The 16,757-nt window shown below is 37.4% G+C and overlaps 1 protein-coding gene across 3 annotated transcripts in view; it reads right to left on the reverse strand.

Moving 5' to 3' along the window:
* Nucleotides 1-1,783: 1,783 nt before the first annotated feature.
* Nucleotides 1,784-16,757, reverse strand: part of LOC136268204 (polyubiquitin-A-like) — a 160,188-nt gene continuing 145,214 nt past the window's right edge. Inside the window, exons 14-18 of one of the 3 annotated variants that reach the window (XM_066063482.1) lie at nucleotides 5,650-5,883; nucleotides 3,007-3,283; nucleotides 2,392-2,477; nucleotides 2,040-2,319; nucleotides 1,784-1,986 (exon numbers count right to left, since the gene is read on the reverse strand). In XM_066063482.1, coding sequence (XP_065919554.1) covers nucleotides 1,929-1,986; nucleotides 2,040-2,319; nucleotides 2,392-2,477; nucleotides 3,007-3,283; nucleotides 5,650-5,883 — 935 coding nt within the window. In that variant the 3' untranslated portion in view covers nucleotides 1,784-1,928. Of the gene's footprint in view, nucleotides 1,987-2,039; nucleotides 2,320-2,391; nucleotides 2,536-3,006; nucleotides 3,284-5,649; nucleotides 5,884-16,757 lie in introns of those variants that run through there. The other 2 variants (XM_066063483.1, XM_066063484.1) reach the window with 2 other exon arrangements.

The raw sequence follows: 16,757 nt of genomic DNA on the forward strand, positions 1-16,757 counted from the left end.
CATTGTGAGAAAATTTCAGGTCAACAGTATGCTGGCAGGTTACCTGCCAGCATACTGTTGACCTGAAATTTTGCCACAGCCCGCAGGCTACAATTGGTCAAAGTCAAAGAATTGGATGTGTGTGGAAGCCTGGTTTTGTTAAATTCAGTCACTATAAAATTATTAAAAATTATTGTCCAGCACCTGACTGCTTCATACACGTATCCTTTTTAAATATTAAGAGTTACTATATATTAAATCTCCATACATTAAGTATTGTTCTTTGTATTCTGTGACATCTTATAATTTATAAAGTTTATCAAGAAAAAACATTTACACCCCAGGGAGGACCTGGCAAGGGGAGGGGCATACACAAACAAGCCAATTTGTAAGTGGTTGGAGAGAGCCATCTGCAAATTCTCTTGTTATTAGTTGTTGCATTTTTAAAGCAGCAAATGATACACTTCTTAGTAGCATCTCACTGTTGATTTTTACCATTTTGGATTTCGTAGATGGATGGTTGTGAAGTTTTTAAAAAGCAACATGATAATTATTTTTAGAAGCGCTTAGTATGCACATGCTGGATGACTGACTTTGGTACATGTTTCACTTTGGTTTCAGGTGAATTCGAAAAATGTGCATATTTTCATGAGTTTTATAAGCTGATGTTGGCCTGACATAAAGTTTAGTGTTTTAATCAGAAGTATGGCTCCTGCATAAGGGTAGTCTGGCGTAGCCGACCCGCGCGCGTAACGCGAGGGTCTGGTGACAGCCGCATTCAGTACCTGTGCCAGCCTTACGAAAAACTGGTGCGTCCAATCAGATCGCTTAATGACCAATTAACAATATTCTATGACGTTATTCCAATTTGGCCACTGATTATGGTGAGCTTCTTATGTCTTTTCTACAACCAGCACAAATGTAAGGGTTTGTAGAGGAAATAAACGTCATTCAAGTACAAGTACAGTAGCTGTCGCGCTCTGTTTCCGGAAATTGTCCAAGTGTTTCGCGCGTATTTTCAAATTTAATTGCATTCCATCTGCACAGGTACTGAATGCGGCTGTCACCAGACCCTCGCGCTACGCGCACGGGTCGGCTACGCCAGACTAGCACAAGGGGGGGGGGGGGGGGGGGGGGTTGAAGCTGAAGCCTAAATTTATACCCAGGCCATAATACAATTTTGGTTACAAAAGCACTTATTTTAGATATCATTTATTACCAAAAAACACTGAAACTGCTTCCTCAGCACTATTAAAATATTTTCAAACATTTGTAGCTAGTTTTGCAAGTGTTCATTTAATACAGCTTAATTCCTCAAAGTTTAATAGGTACTGAGATATTTGACACTGTAAGAAGTGGTTTTATATGTCTAAATACCAATATATGCATACATGGTGCAGTCTTCAAAAGAAAAACCAGAGTCAAAAAGTGGCAAAATAAAAGGTGTATATAGTTGCATGCAATAAATTTTAATAATGACGTGTAGCCTTGCTAACACTATTAAAATTGATTGGACACAAAAAGATGCTATATACTTCACTGCATGGCCACTTCTACTGGGAATATGTTCAGACAGATCATGTGTGCATGTATAAAGAGATCTATATAACATGTCAAAAAAGCATATATAAAGTACGTACAAGTTGAAGATTAATAAATGTGGAATACAAGCACTAGATATACAATTATTGAGTTTACATATTTTCTGTCAAAGTAATGATCTAGTTGAACATTTTTACAATTGCGACCACATGCACCTAAGCAGGGAAATTTAGAGGCCGCCACAATTGACTGATGCAATATATACTAGGAGACATTGTGATGATATTAGCATACAACACTTTTCTGGAAAGATAGTGTTCATTCTAATATTATGAATTCACACAAAACATACTTACACTAAATGCTTTACTATATAGCAATGCCAATAAGCCTCTGTATATCTGCTGTCATAGTATGTTACAGTTGTACTTTGAATATGATGATGTACTGGCTTCCTTTTGCTGCCTATGTAGTAGAATGTAAAATTTGCATTAACTAAAATATAGTTATATACTGACTTTGTTTGCCAAGTTAAACCCTTTTCAATTTCTTGTGTTGCTGATGTTAATTGCGGACTTTGCTTAAGTGCAGCTAATAGTGACTCCCAACTACAAGGATGAGCTCCATTAGTCCTAAGCCAGTCCCTCAATAGATCTGCACAACACTGGTAGCAATCTGACTCAGCTTGCTCTATCTGCTGTATTCTTTCTTGTGTGTAATTTAAACAGGTTCCTACTATCTTCCATTGAGAATATATTTTCGGAATCACTAGCTCATGTAAAAGCTTCATTTTTGGTTCTAAATGGTGCAAGAACACAAGTACAACCACCATAATAAGTTGACTTTTTCATAGGAGTGCTACCAACCAACCTTGTTGAGCATCAAGTACAGGTGTATCAGAAGAGGTATTGCATATTTCTAATTTTTTGCATGATATGCTTTCAGCAACTGCAAGCCTGTTTAGAAATAATATATACATATTTTAAGCACCACGAAATGATTGAAATGGGATACCTATAAAGGTAAAAAAAAGTTACTGTGATTATGAAGTTACTGTGAGTATATATTCTGTCTGATGTATATGTCAAAAATATTTGTTGGTGAGATATACGTACATGCATATGTAGCTACAGTGCTCCCTCAATTATCTGAACCTCTATTATCTGGGCACTGAACAGTAGAAATGACTGCTCTATTAGAGTATTTTGTCTAAGGATGTATGTTCTATAAGAGTATTTGAACAGGAACCTGCATATAAATGAATGGACTTAAATTATCCAAACTTTTTGATCATCTAACCATGTCTTAGTTCCAAGAAGGTTGGATAATCAAGGGAGCACTGTATATGGATTTAGCTTGGTTATTGTCTTTTGTCTCACTAAAGCATATATGTATGGTCAAATGAATTGCTACGTGTATGTTATTACATGCATCAACAAAACCATGCACCGTGCCCATGGTTTACTATGTAAAATCATTACATACTCTTGTAGTGCTTCTATTTCTTCTTCAATTTTCAGTATATTATTAAGTATTTTGATCTCTTCAAGTGCGACCACCATCCCTCTACAAGTGTGGTCACTGTCAGAATTAAACCAGAACGTCAGCATTTCCATACAACACTGTGCAGGTTCAGAGGAAATACAGTTCATAAAGTGTACTGTTTCAGGATGACACTCTAGATAATCAGCTACAATCTTCCATTGGGATGCAATAAGTGGTACAAGTCTGGTAATAAACTGTTCAACAAATTGATTATGACCTAGTAATAGATAAAGAACACATATTCAGTGTGAAAATAGTTTTATAAAAAGGTGTGAAATAGAGATCACTGAAGAATCAAAAGGAACAAGAGTCAAACAAGCCAACATGTTAAACACGCACAGATCTCTCAGTGAATGTGGTACAGTCTAACAATAGTTTCCATAAATCAGGAGCAGATAAGGTCTGCCTGTATTTAGAGAATTGTGTGTGTTAACATGATGGCTTGGTTGACTCTTGTTTCTTTTGTTTTTCAGAGATCTCTATTTCCCATATTTTAAGTTTTAAATTATTTTACACTAGTTTACTTAATTTTTGTAAATCCATTTATGAGTATGGTAGCTAAGTCACACGAAGATTATATCCGGCTCCAATCAGATTTGAATTGCCTCTCTGAATAGTCATTAAGTGGAAACTAAAATTCATTGTTAGCAAGTGCAATATCTTACATCTTGGCACTAAAGAAAACTACACTATTTCCTTTGTGGCACTACCATCCAACCAGCACAATCTGTCAGGACCTCGGGGTTATGATTGATCAAGATCTTAAGTTTCATGAGCACACTTCACTTGTAAACAACAAAGCAAATCACATACTTGGGTTGATTAGCTTTCTAATGTGGTGTTTAGGTTAGTATTCTATTAGAATTTTGGCAAAACATTGGTGATTGAATCACTACCATGGTTCATGATATTTTTAGCTATGTATTTAGACATTTATTTCACCACCATATCTACAATGCTAGTCTGTTCAACTTTTACTATTTGAAAAGTAAGGATAGCAGGCAGGCCAAATATTGGGATTTTTTTTTCAAACTTTAGAGTCAATATTTGGCTTTTCACTGACTTGTAAAGCATGCACACAGTATACATTAGGCATGATCATGTTCCCAACAGTGTTGGGACAGTTACTTTTTAAATGTGACTCGTTACATATTATTTACAACTGAACTATTTAGTTACAGTTACATATTACCAATATAATAAGGTAACTATAATATTACATATTATATTACTTTGTGTCGACAGCCTTAAGCTGTCATGTGTGAAACTACCACTTTATCAAGTGACATGATTGCGTTCAAATCGTTATAAGTAAGAAGCTGATGAATAAGCTTCATTCAGTAGGCTTCATTACTTCGTAGTGGCTAGGCGTTACTCAGTGGATTACTAACGAGATTAGTAACTTTGTTACTTAAAATAATAATATTTCATAATATTAGACCCGTTACAGTAACTTCATTACTTAGGTAATGTGTTACATTTGTAAGTAAATAACTTGAGTTGCATTACCTGTTTTTACAGCATATTTTGTTATATTACTTCGTTACCACAAAAGTAATAATTATTACGTAACGTGTTATGTAACACGTTACCCCAACACTGGTTCCCAATAATGACAGTTGTTGTAAAACTAACGTGAAGTTTTTGTCTCAGTTGATGTCATCATACTGGCTCCTTTAGCACTAATGCTGTTGTTAATAAAATTGATTGATGATAATGTCATTGTAATTGGCAATTGTCTTTGAATTCCATCCTGGCAATTGAAGGCTACACAATTTTAATGGTTTATACAGATACATGTAACACTTTCACACCTCAGATCAAAGGAACTGCCCGGGCTACATTTCGTATGAAGCCTAGCTAGCCGGGCTACATACGAAATGTAGACCAGGCTACAACTTGGCAGTGATTATGTAGACGTCGACGCTGAAATTGATTGTGGGAATCGATTAATACTCATGTGATTAGGATGCACAACTTGGATTTCGCCATGAAAAGCACACAGATGGAGAGCGTTTTGTTATCCTTGCCATCTAAGAGTTGAAAAACGTTGTGCTAATGTGAGAACTAGCACTATAGCTTATTCACCGATCGTTTCCACATGTTTTCGAATATGGACACACCCTCATCATGAAGCTACCACTCTGCATGGAGTAACCACTCTACCAGCAAGCTTACCTATCTAGGCCTTTAGTAAACTCCATACTTTTTCCATATACGATTCAATAGCACTGATTAAAAGATTAAACTTGCGTAACCGAAATTTTCCGTGATATCCTTAGGATATACCCGTTCATTGTAGCCAGACGTAACCAGAACGTACTAGCTACTGACCCATAATCAAAAATTTTATGTATGCATATATAATACATCCAGTGGCTGCACTTGTATTGGCTTGGGTGATTGATCGCCCTGTACAGGCTATCAGCCTAATAAGTGTTACATATTAGCTGTAACATGGGGCATTCGGGCTTTGCTTGATATGTAGGCCCTCGGGCAGTCGGGAATACATATCAGGAAAAGCCCTTATGCCCGTGTTACAACTATTACTTATATCACAGGTATAGGCAACACAAAAGTAACCTTTTAGTCTGAGCACCAAATAAAGTTGTAACACTGATTCTTTCTTAACATTATAATCACTCAAGGTATGATCATCTTCTAACTGTTTTCGTGCAAATACCAGACATTGCTGATCAGGTGGAATCCCTTCTTTATCCTGAACTTTAGCCTTGACATTTTCTATTGTATCTGAAGGTTCTACTTCTAACGTAATGGTTTTACCAGTGAGAGTCTTGACAAATATTTGCATGCCACCTACATATAACATAGAATTTCATTAAAATCATCACTACACATAATACTGTGTTGTGCAGTCCTAATTCAACATGACAAACAAGTCAACTGAGCAATTACGTATGTAACAGTAAATTTGACATATACATATGTACATATGTGTTATAGCTCAGTGTTACACCTATACCAAACTCAATTATCATCACAGATAAGTTCAGGACTTAAGTAGTTAGCATATAAAATTTGAACAAAACTAGCCACTGCAATTTAAGTAACACATACCCCCAATTTTTTAACCATGATGGTTTGCTTTCTCCTTCCAGTCTTACCACCACCCCCAAAAAGAAGAAAGAAAAAGGGATACGTTGTACAGTCTACAGAGTAAACCACCAATGATATAACATGTTGCAATTAATTCATGATTATAGACATGTACGTAACATTTCTAAAACTAGTGCCATTAAAAAGTATTTATTTAAAAAAAGAAGCAATAAAAGTAGTTAAAAGAAGAAATATGAATGATGATAACTAGCTAGTCTACATGGGAAAATCCCTACTTTGGCATTGACATGCTAAAGTAGGGATTTCCCCACATACACTAGCTACCATCATTCACATTCCTTGTTCAATGCCGAAGTAGGAATTTTCCTACATACACTGTAAAAAATTACCAGCACATTTCACTACTAATTTCAGCCACAATACTCACTATTTTTGTGTAGTGACTGTCACTACCACGTAGTGACGTTCACTACAAAATTAGTAGTGAACATCACTACACAAAATAGTGAGTATTGTGGCAGACATTAGTAGTAGCCATCACTACATTTAGTAGTGACATTCACTAATTTGTTTTTACTGTGTAGACTAGCTACCACCATTCACTTCTTATTGCTGGAATCCTTATAATTTTTAAATGCATTAATTTACTAACTTTGTTTACTATAACATAGTTATGTTATACATGTGTGGCTGTGACTGCTTTATTAGAGTAACTCAATCTTGCTACTGAGCTATATAAAGGGGTGTGGTTCAATGCAGTGTCTTGCTTACTAGTTACTACTGATTGTAGCTAGGTAAGGGTGGTGGTCACCCAGCTCTAGCCAGGACACAGTGACATGTCCTGATCATTTAAAGGTGTGGTTTTATGTGATCATTTTATGAGTGCAGCTATATGTACACGCAGCTAACTGTGCTCCTCTAAGGAAAGTGTAGATATGGACCCTTGCATGAAGAAGAAAATGACCATGAAATTGAAAATAAAATTTGAGTGGTAAAACACACCAGAAAATTCCACTTGTGCATTTGTCATTGTGGTGTGAAATGGTAGCCATGCGCTGCCTCATTAGGCCTTTAGCCTTGTGACTGTGGTCAAGCAGGCCGACATGCACTTACACTCGATGCCTCAATCAAATTTTGATGGTTGTGGTGCATAAATTTTAACTGAATGAGCAAGAAGGGCAGACTATGTGGCTGTGGAGGGAAGGGGGGTGTGTGTTGAAAGTAAAACAAAAATTGTATTGTAATCATTGACAAATACTATTACTGTTGACGTGAAAGTCATGACTACCACACATCATCATTGTTGTAAGTCTAATTACTCCATAATGGCAATGTTTTACCAATTGTAAATCACACCATTGTAAACAAAGAACTAAATAGTACTATAATATGTATCGAGTCCCATCAAGCCCCTTCTTCTACTTTTTGTATAGGGTCTATTCAGCTCACATAAAATACTTTCAGTACTCACGCTACATTATTGCGGTCTTGTCCAACTCCTCCCCCCCTACTGTGTAGCTAACCAGGATGCACTCCACATAGCAGTAATCACACGATGGTAGCTGATACTATTCAGCAGTGAAATAACTAGAGTTGTGATAGACTGATATTTGAAGCGTGAATAATTAGTTGTATCAGGCCCGTATGCAGGAATTTCAAAAGGGGGCTTTAAATTGAAGCGGTAGGTGATCCCAGACGTGGGGATCACTGAGAAAGGTTTAATATTCAATGTCCTGAGATTACCCTGAAATCACTTAAATGCAGAAATGCATTCACTGATTAAATGAACTTCTCACACATCATTGTGTTGACACAAATTTCTCTCAACATGGGCCCATCGTGCACTACTGCATCATTTCTAAGTCTGCTCAGGATCATTCATTTGAACTATAAGCTAAACCTTACATTTCACCATTGTCCAAACATGGATGATAGCCATAATAAGATGAAAGCAACTGGCAGACTCACACACTTGACACTTTAGAATTTATACAATTGAATGCAACAAGCCAGGCTTACTTCTGTTGTAGTTAACAGCCTATCAGTCACAGTGTCCACCCAGTCTGGTGTTTATCATTGCTCAGTATTCCGGGCTCTTATTAGAAAATATTTAACAAATTACGATTGGATTTAATCGAAATATATAGCTATAGTAGCTCTCAGTGCAAAGTGGTCATGGATGGCCTTATTAAGTAGAACAGTAGAAGCCTTAGCAATAGAGACAAAACCAATGTCTGTATTCATGCATCATTAAAGTGGTTTCTATTTACACAGATAACCTCGAAGCACTATGGTTAATAACCTCGGGAAGCCACACGTGGTTGAGTTGGAAGAAGCCATGGAAGGCATGTAATGAATGCTAGAACATAGAATGCAGTTGAAAAGATTATTATTATTATTATTTGTTGTATTGTGCAGACCTCAAGAAGAGTGTAGTGCACAAAAGGAACAATACCGTATAGCTGGTAATTTTCGAAAGGTTTTTATTTTCGGATATTTCGAAGAGGCCCTTCTCTTCGAAAATAAATTCCCACGTCCAGTTGTTTTTCGAAAATAAATTCCCACAAGTGAAAGCAACCGTCCAACTTTCGGCGATTCGTTCGCGTATTCCTCGAGTTTTAGCTCAGTATATTGCTGATGATAATGGGTAACTGTACCAATAACCAAAAAACAGGTGATCCAGAATGGGAATTGATGCCGTCTGCTCTAGAATCTATGGTGATATGAGCTAGCTATGATGGAGCGTGATCGTGCCAGTGAGTTCACTCCACCCGAGACTCCCTCAGTCTTCTCTCCAGTGCACAGGAATGGGGATTATTCCATCAGTAACAGTTTTTGGAAAACATTCACGCATTTTCATAATTTGTGACACGAATTTCCGTTTATCTGAAATCCATCCGGACTTCGAAATATGCACTCTTCGAAATTAAAATCTTTTGAAATTCAGATTTTGCTTCTTGTACGAAAATTTCTGTTTCGAAAATAACCCGCTATACGGTAGTACAATTACAATCATACATAATTACTAATTAATTAATTAATTAAATAGTGTCTAGACGAGCTAGGTTGTGCTTGTATTGTTCAATCTCTGTAGAGATGATCACATGTGGAGTAAGGAATTACAAATTTTAATAGTGGACAGAAAAGAAGAAAATTTGTAAGAGTCAATCCTTGTCATTGGTATCATAAATCTTTTATTGTGTCTTCTGGTGTAGTAGATGTCAGGGTTAGGAATAAGAAGATTGTCAGCATTTATATCAACTTGACAGTTTACAATCAAACAGTACGATAGTACTGTTTAAGTAGGGATTGGGGTGGATTTGGCGCGCGCCTCAAATTTCGATCCCTCAAAAATCATCCTAGAAATATCTCACACAGCAAATAAACCTTTTACTAAAGAGTCTTCAAGTTTCTAACTTTATTTCTAGCATTATATATCAGGAACCGACTAGAAAAGTGCTGGAATTTTATTTCTAAAAAATTGCTAAAACAGAAATTTTCGTCTGCCTGCCTGCCAGCCTGCCTGCCTGCCTGCCTGCCTGACCACATTCGCAAGGCTACAGGCCAAACGAAGCAGCGAAGGATCACCATTCTTTGCCACAATATTTAACTCACTGCTGGGATGTGCCTTTTCGGGTTCCGACGAGTGTCTGCCTTCTGCGCTTTGCCTTTCCTTTTAACTTCAATTACGGATCGTCTTCTTCTTTTCCAGTCACGGAGGCGTTAATAATTCGTATCGACACTTCCTTAGAGCAGCCGTATTTGGACGCCACAAAACTAATAACGGATTCCGTACTGTAAGGGCAAGTAGATGCCTGTATAGCAACACTTGCAAAGCGATCAAACAGCCTAGTGAAGTAAGAACACACTGCCACGCCCTTATCAATCAGAGCACGCGCTCGTACTTAACGATCAGTGGACCACGCCCATTATTAATGGTCCAGCTATAACTAATTGTAGAAAACAGGAGATAGAAACCCTGCATGCCTTTCAATTTAGTAATTGAGCAGCTTGCATAAAGCAAGCAGCAAGATCGAGATACTCTAATAGAGCAGTCAGTGCCAAAGATCAATAATAGCTATATACCTATACCAAATAAAGTTAACAAACTAGTGAATTTAAAAATTGTTAATTTAGAAATGGAAGTAGGGATCAAGCGATAAAAACTACTGAAACAAGTGATTTGAATGATGGCAACTATTACAACATAGCTTTGTGGGGAAATCCCTACTTTGGCATTGAACATATATGGTGACGTGGTGAGATACCAATGTAAGGATTTCCCCACAAAGCTATGTTGTAATAGTTGCCATCATTCAAATCACTTGTTTCAGTAGTTTTTATCGCTTGATCCCTACTTCCATTTCTAAATTAACAATTTTTAAATTCACTAGTCTTATATAACATTATAGCCTTTTGTTCATCTCTACATCTGGTTAACGTGGACCAGCTCAGGTTGGATAACATTTCAGTCACACTTACATACCGGGAATAATTGTTAGTTACAAATCTTGCTGCACGCCTTTAAAAATTTTCGATGGTATCAATATCTCTCTGCGTGTGGGGTGTGCTTGCATATTCTAATATAGGTTTAACAAGAGCCTTGTAACAATTACTTTTGGTTTGGGGGGGACACCTGCTTATATTACATTGTAAAAAGCATTTTACATTATTGGCTTTCTTAGTTATTTGTTTGATATGCTCTGACCAGGATAAATTCTTATCAATAGTCACCTCTAAATATTTGGCACGAGTTACTTCCTTTATAGTTTGGTTTTGCAGAGTGTATTGAGTTAATATTGGGTGTTTTTTGCTGGTAATTCTGAGAAATTCATATTTTTGTAGATTAAATGACATTTTCCAATCTAGTGCCCACTGTTCTAAAGTGTCGAGGCACTAGATTGTATTGGTCTGGCTGTTGAAGGGTGATACCAAGAGTTAATAATAAGAGAGGAGAGTGTCTAACGCTGTATAGGCCTGTAATAGATGATTGCGCAGAAGTTAAATGGCTTCCTTTCTGTGTAACGTATAGGCTTCTACTTGGCCTAATGTATTTCACGGACTGGACTCACGGACTGGACTCACGCACTGAGCTGGAAACAACTTTTAAACAATAATCCAGGCATTACCCATCTCTTGCAACACTGGAGACACCACTATCGAGTTACAACTGCTGATACTGCTCTTCCTTACAAGTAAACAAACAAGTGGTGCACTAATTAATTAGAATACACTTACGAACACTAGCAGTGATAAAGCGTGGTAGAGGCTATTGTTGTAACTTAGATGTTTCTCCTTTATTGCTTTAGCACTAGTGCTAGGGTTGTAGAGATGACCCAGTAATAATTCTTAGCAGGGTAGCTATAGGTGGCAACGCCCAGCGAGATGATGGGGCTATGCAAATAAACTGACTCATCACTACAGTCCTAACACTAGTGCTAAGTACTGGAGCAACAAAGGAAAAACATCTAAGCTAACAACAATAGCCTCTATCAAACTTTATCACTGCTAGTACCCATGTATCGTAAGTGTATTCTAACAAATTAGTGCACGCGCTAGTTTGTTAACTTGTAAGGAAGAGCAGTATCAGCAGTTGTAACTTGATAGTGGTGTCTCCAGTGTTGCAAGAGATGGGTAATGCCTGGATTATTGTTTAAAAGTTGTTTCCAGCTCAGTGCGTGAGTCCAGTCCGCGAGTCCAACCAATCTGCGAAATACATTAGGCCTTTGTTCGTTTCCTTACCGCAATTAGTTTAGCCGCACCGTGATGAATCCTCGAGAATATTCGAAGACTAAACTAAAGACTGAGCTGTATGTACAGGGAACAGTGCTCCTTCAATTGAAGAATGCTCAAAGGTAGGGTAACAAGGCGACGCAGTGAAAATTCGAAGCGATACTCCGCCTTTGGTTCAGTGTTTATTGGTTTCTCAGACGCTCTCCCCCAGAGTTATCTTCGAGGTTAACAGCCACACTTCTTTACGCAACAGAGCGATGCTCTTCGTGGTGAACTTGAACATCGAGTTGAACGCATGCCCCTTGTGTCTGGGATAGCCTTTGTGGTTAAATTTGAAAATATACTAGCCAGTCTGTACGTTACACGGAAAAGAAGCCGTTTAACTTCTGCGCAATCATCTGTTACAGGACTATACGGCGTTAGATACTCTCCTCTCTTATTATTAACTCTTGGTGATACCCAGCAAAATGATATCATGATAAATTTGGTGTCATTAATAACATATCCAAATCCTCTGAAATCTCTTTTCAGAACTTTTTGTACAGAAACCACTTCTACAGAACTTTCAGAACTTTTTGTATATTATACAAAATACTAAAAAGAAATTTACAAAAACCACTTCTACAGATTTTAGCAATGTCTATTTTCTTCCAGAAAACATGCAAAATATTTTTGAAGTAGAAATATTTTTATGAAACCTTATGCAAATCACAAAAAAGACTGTAGCTTACTTTTATAACATTCTTTTTAAAATGGACTACTGACTATGACCTGTTGGGCTTAATGAGAGTTTTCATCTACGTACCACAAAATCATTACCAAGCTCAAAACTATAGCTATTATACATAAAACTAGATATGAAAAAAACTAAAAACTATAAATTAATATACAAATTGTGAGATAACTGTGGTTGTTGTCATGGTAACCTGTCTACAAATAAGTACAGATACATGAGCATAACCATGTACAAAAAACAGAATTAAGATATGTGGTATATATCTCAAGTTATAATCAGAAACATGAAATTTAAAATTTTGGACGTTAATGCCTTGTTGCACTATATTAGCATAAAACTTCAAACGTCCATAACTTTTTTTTCCCCAAAGGGGATTTTAGAGGATTTTGGATATGTTGTTCTCCAGAACATTCGGCATCTAATGATACCAAATTTATCTTTATACCATTTTTTTCCAAGTATCACCCTTCAACAGCCATACTATTAGCAGAAATTTGTGTTGCATTTTTAAGATTCGTGATACATGATAGACATGGTAAAAACCTGCTATATGGTATGTGAAGACACCTTAACTTAAATTTCAGCAGCATTCCTCCATGCCCCAGACATCACTGGGTCAAGAACAATACCAACACCATCACCACACTGGACCACATCACCAGCTGCTGGCACAGGTCTCTAAGAGTGAATCATAGTACAACACACTGTTTGACCAAATCACTAAGCCTTGCTGATTCCCACCATATTAACAAACACACACATGCACGCATGCACGCACGCAAGTTGCAAACACATACATGCACTCACACATATGCATACAAACGCATGCACGCACACATACCCACACACAAAGACTAAGTTACTTGTTGCTGGCATGAATCTCACAGCTGAGGATATAGCTTCATTGGAATTAGGTGGTGGTAGTGAAGGAAGTATTTGAGGTCACTTGTAGAGGCAACATGGTAGAATGACAGGGGAGGTTAATTGCTGAATTGCACAGGCTTCAAAAAATTTTGGTGAGCTTTGTAAATCTGTGTTTACGGCTCGTGATCTTAGTATAGAAACTAAAAGCTTGTTATCAATCTGTAGTGCCTGGTATCCTTTTGTACAGTGCAGAGACCTGGGCTCCCACTCAGGTACTTGTGAAGAAGCTAGAGACCTTTCATCGTTGCTGTATTTGATGCATTATGGGTATTCGACATGCTGTACAGTGGGCAGAGCATATCACCACTGCTTAATTGGCTGAACATTTTGGTATGCGCGAGTCTATTAGTATTCTGTTAAGTATGAGTAGACTTAAATGGTTGGGACATGTGGCATGCATGCCTGATGATTGCATACCAAAGAGGATTCTGTTTGGATGCATAACCAGCTAATAGTGTGAAACTATGGTGGTGAGATAAGGTTAGACAGGACTTAAAAAACTTTTCAATCAGTGACTGTTTATGGTACCAGCAAGCTTAAGATCTAGAATTATGGAAGCAATTAATTAATGGAGGAGTGGAGAATTTGTTACGTAGCTGCAACACATTCTAAACCTAACTCTTTTCACTGTCAGAGCTGCTAAAGGTCTTTCCAGGATATAGTTCGGAGTCCGCTTGTCCTCGACATGATTGACACTGATCTAATGTGGATTCTTCAACTAGAGCATTATCCACTCTTCCAAGGTCCAGGGTCAAACCAATCTCTGCAGTGACTTCCTCAAATATCCTAGCTGCTATAACCATATCTGCCCTAGAAGAACAAGTCAGGGCTGCATCATCAGCAAACAAGCACTTATTCCAGAGATTGTCAATAATAAGAGCCCCACAGTTTCTTTGTAACAGAACTTTTCTCTCATCAATTCAGTAGTCCTCCTGAATGTAGTTTAATTATATGTTTTCTGGCATTCACCTTGAACTAAGCTAACTGCAACAGACACGAAAATGCTTCAATACTCAGTTTAACTAACCAGTAAAAACTAGAACATATTATTGCTTAGGCCCTTAGCTAAATTATGTGCCAGACTGGAATACCATTAGACCATATCAAGACAGACACACTCACTCATGGGTCATTCCATGTCAAATCAACAAGGAATTTAGGGTCACTTCTCGGATTTTGACAAAACTTGGTGTGTTTGTAATACCTGTGATGCTTATCACTAACGCAGATTTTTAGCTCCATACATCCCATAGTTTCTGATTTATGACCACAAATATTTTGAATATTTCATGAAATTTGGTCCATCTCTAGTTACAAAATCGACTGTAACTTTGCATTGTGTAAATATTTTTAAACATAATTTCACTGATGGAAGACTGTTGACTGACCTTTCCAGTGATCTCTAAATTATGGCTTAATTATGGTTCGAAAGTACTGTATTGAAAAGTTTAATCCTTTTTAATGTATAGCACCGAAGCATCAACCCTTTCTAACAAATCCAAAAATGTTCCTTATTAGACAAGTTGACCTTAAATTACAGATCTGACCTAACCACCATGTGTCCATAAACATATCATGTAAATGTTGTACCATCTCTTCAGAAATACCTTCTTATTAAGTTGAATCCCACTGTACTGGACTTAGCCCTATTTAAGTTGTGTACAAAACTGTATGTGGTTGCATAGGTACGAACAACTCCTCAAGGGATATCTGGACACCTTGATAACCAGGACGCCTGTTTATACTCCCACTCTAGTCAATGGCAAATCCAGAGGGGGGAACAGGGGGCATGTCCCCCCTCTCTCCAAACAATCATACAAAATATTGAGTTACTCTAAAAGAGCAGTCAGTCAGATACTCTAACCTCCACAGTAATTGCAACTTGCATCTATAACACTAACCCGTGGACATATGTACACTTAGCTATAAAGCTTGCTAGGAATTTAAATGCATTTGGTCCTTTGCATGCCATTCTATCCAAGTATATCAAAAAATTTGGAATTTTCAACTAAAGTAGGGACCATGGCACTTCGATAAAAAAGTACTGAAACAAGCTGGAGTAATGCATGGTATTAAATCACAGTAAAACAATAAGAAGTGTTTCATCCCTACTGCGCATTTCCAGTATGGTATCTTAAGCACAGTGAGGATATAACACTTCTTATTGTTTTACTATGATTTAATATCGTGCACTACTTCAGCTTGTTTCAGTACTTTTTATCGATGTGCTATGGTCCCTACTCTAGTTGAAAATTCCAAATTTTTTGGTGTACTTGTTTGTTAACTTTTTTTGTAAATAATTATTATGACTGGTAAACCCATGCATACTGCATCTGAAATGGTGCTGCGTACCCCAGTTATATCAATTATCGTCTAAAAGTGAAGTATCCATTACACTTTGTTGTCAGCTATGTTCAACCCGTTACACAGTATTACGAATCAAGAACTGTTCGAAAAGCACCTCTGCAATCCACGCATATATCAAAAGAAATTAATGGTGCCACGTGCCCCAGTTACATCAATTACCGTCTGAAAAGTGAAGTATCCATTTTGCTTCGTTGTCGGCTACAGGGGTATGTTCAACTCATTACATAGCAGTACGAATCAAGAACTGTTTGAAAAGTACCTCTGCAATCAAAATAGTCACTATGAAAAATACGGACGATTTCTGTTATGAAGGGAAGCCATCATGTGCTACCACCAAATCGATACTTTTGCTGTCAGCAAAGATGAATGGGACACAAAGGAGAACACTGGTAAGTCCATGAAGAATGCATTGTATGTACTGCGGTATGCCAAAAGGCACCTCTTGGGCCAAAGTGACATTGAACAGTGAAAAAATCAAGCCTGTATGTAGCCTTAGCCATTATCAAGATATGCTTGTCTGAAGGCATCAGTCAGTTACTTACTTACTTACTCAGTCAGTAGAAAATTCCATTAAACAAAGAAAAAAACATTCCGTAGCAACTTTTTGAGGGCATTTTGAGTTGATCTGAAAGCTTGTTTGGGCTTAGTTTTACCTAACCAATACTGCCTCATCGTCATCTGGGAAAGGATTATGGGTGATGTTATTTTGTGAGCCACGCCTACTCCTTTGTTGTCCCTACTATACAGTACTATTGTACCAACTTACTTTGGGTTTGTAACTGAACTCATGTCACTGCATGATCCCTACAGCTCTTGATCAATGCAGACTACTTAGAAACTTAAGTATGATTTA

The sequence above is a fragment of the Dysidea avara genome, chromosome 10 (genome assembly GCF_963678975.1).
Source record: "Dysidea avara chromosome 10, odDysAvar1.4, whole genome shotgun sequence".
Taxonomy (NCBI): domain Eukaryota; kingdom Metazoa; phylum Porifera; class Demospongiae; order Dictyoceratida; family Dysideidae; genus Dysidea; species Dysidea avara.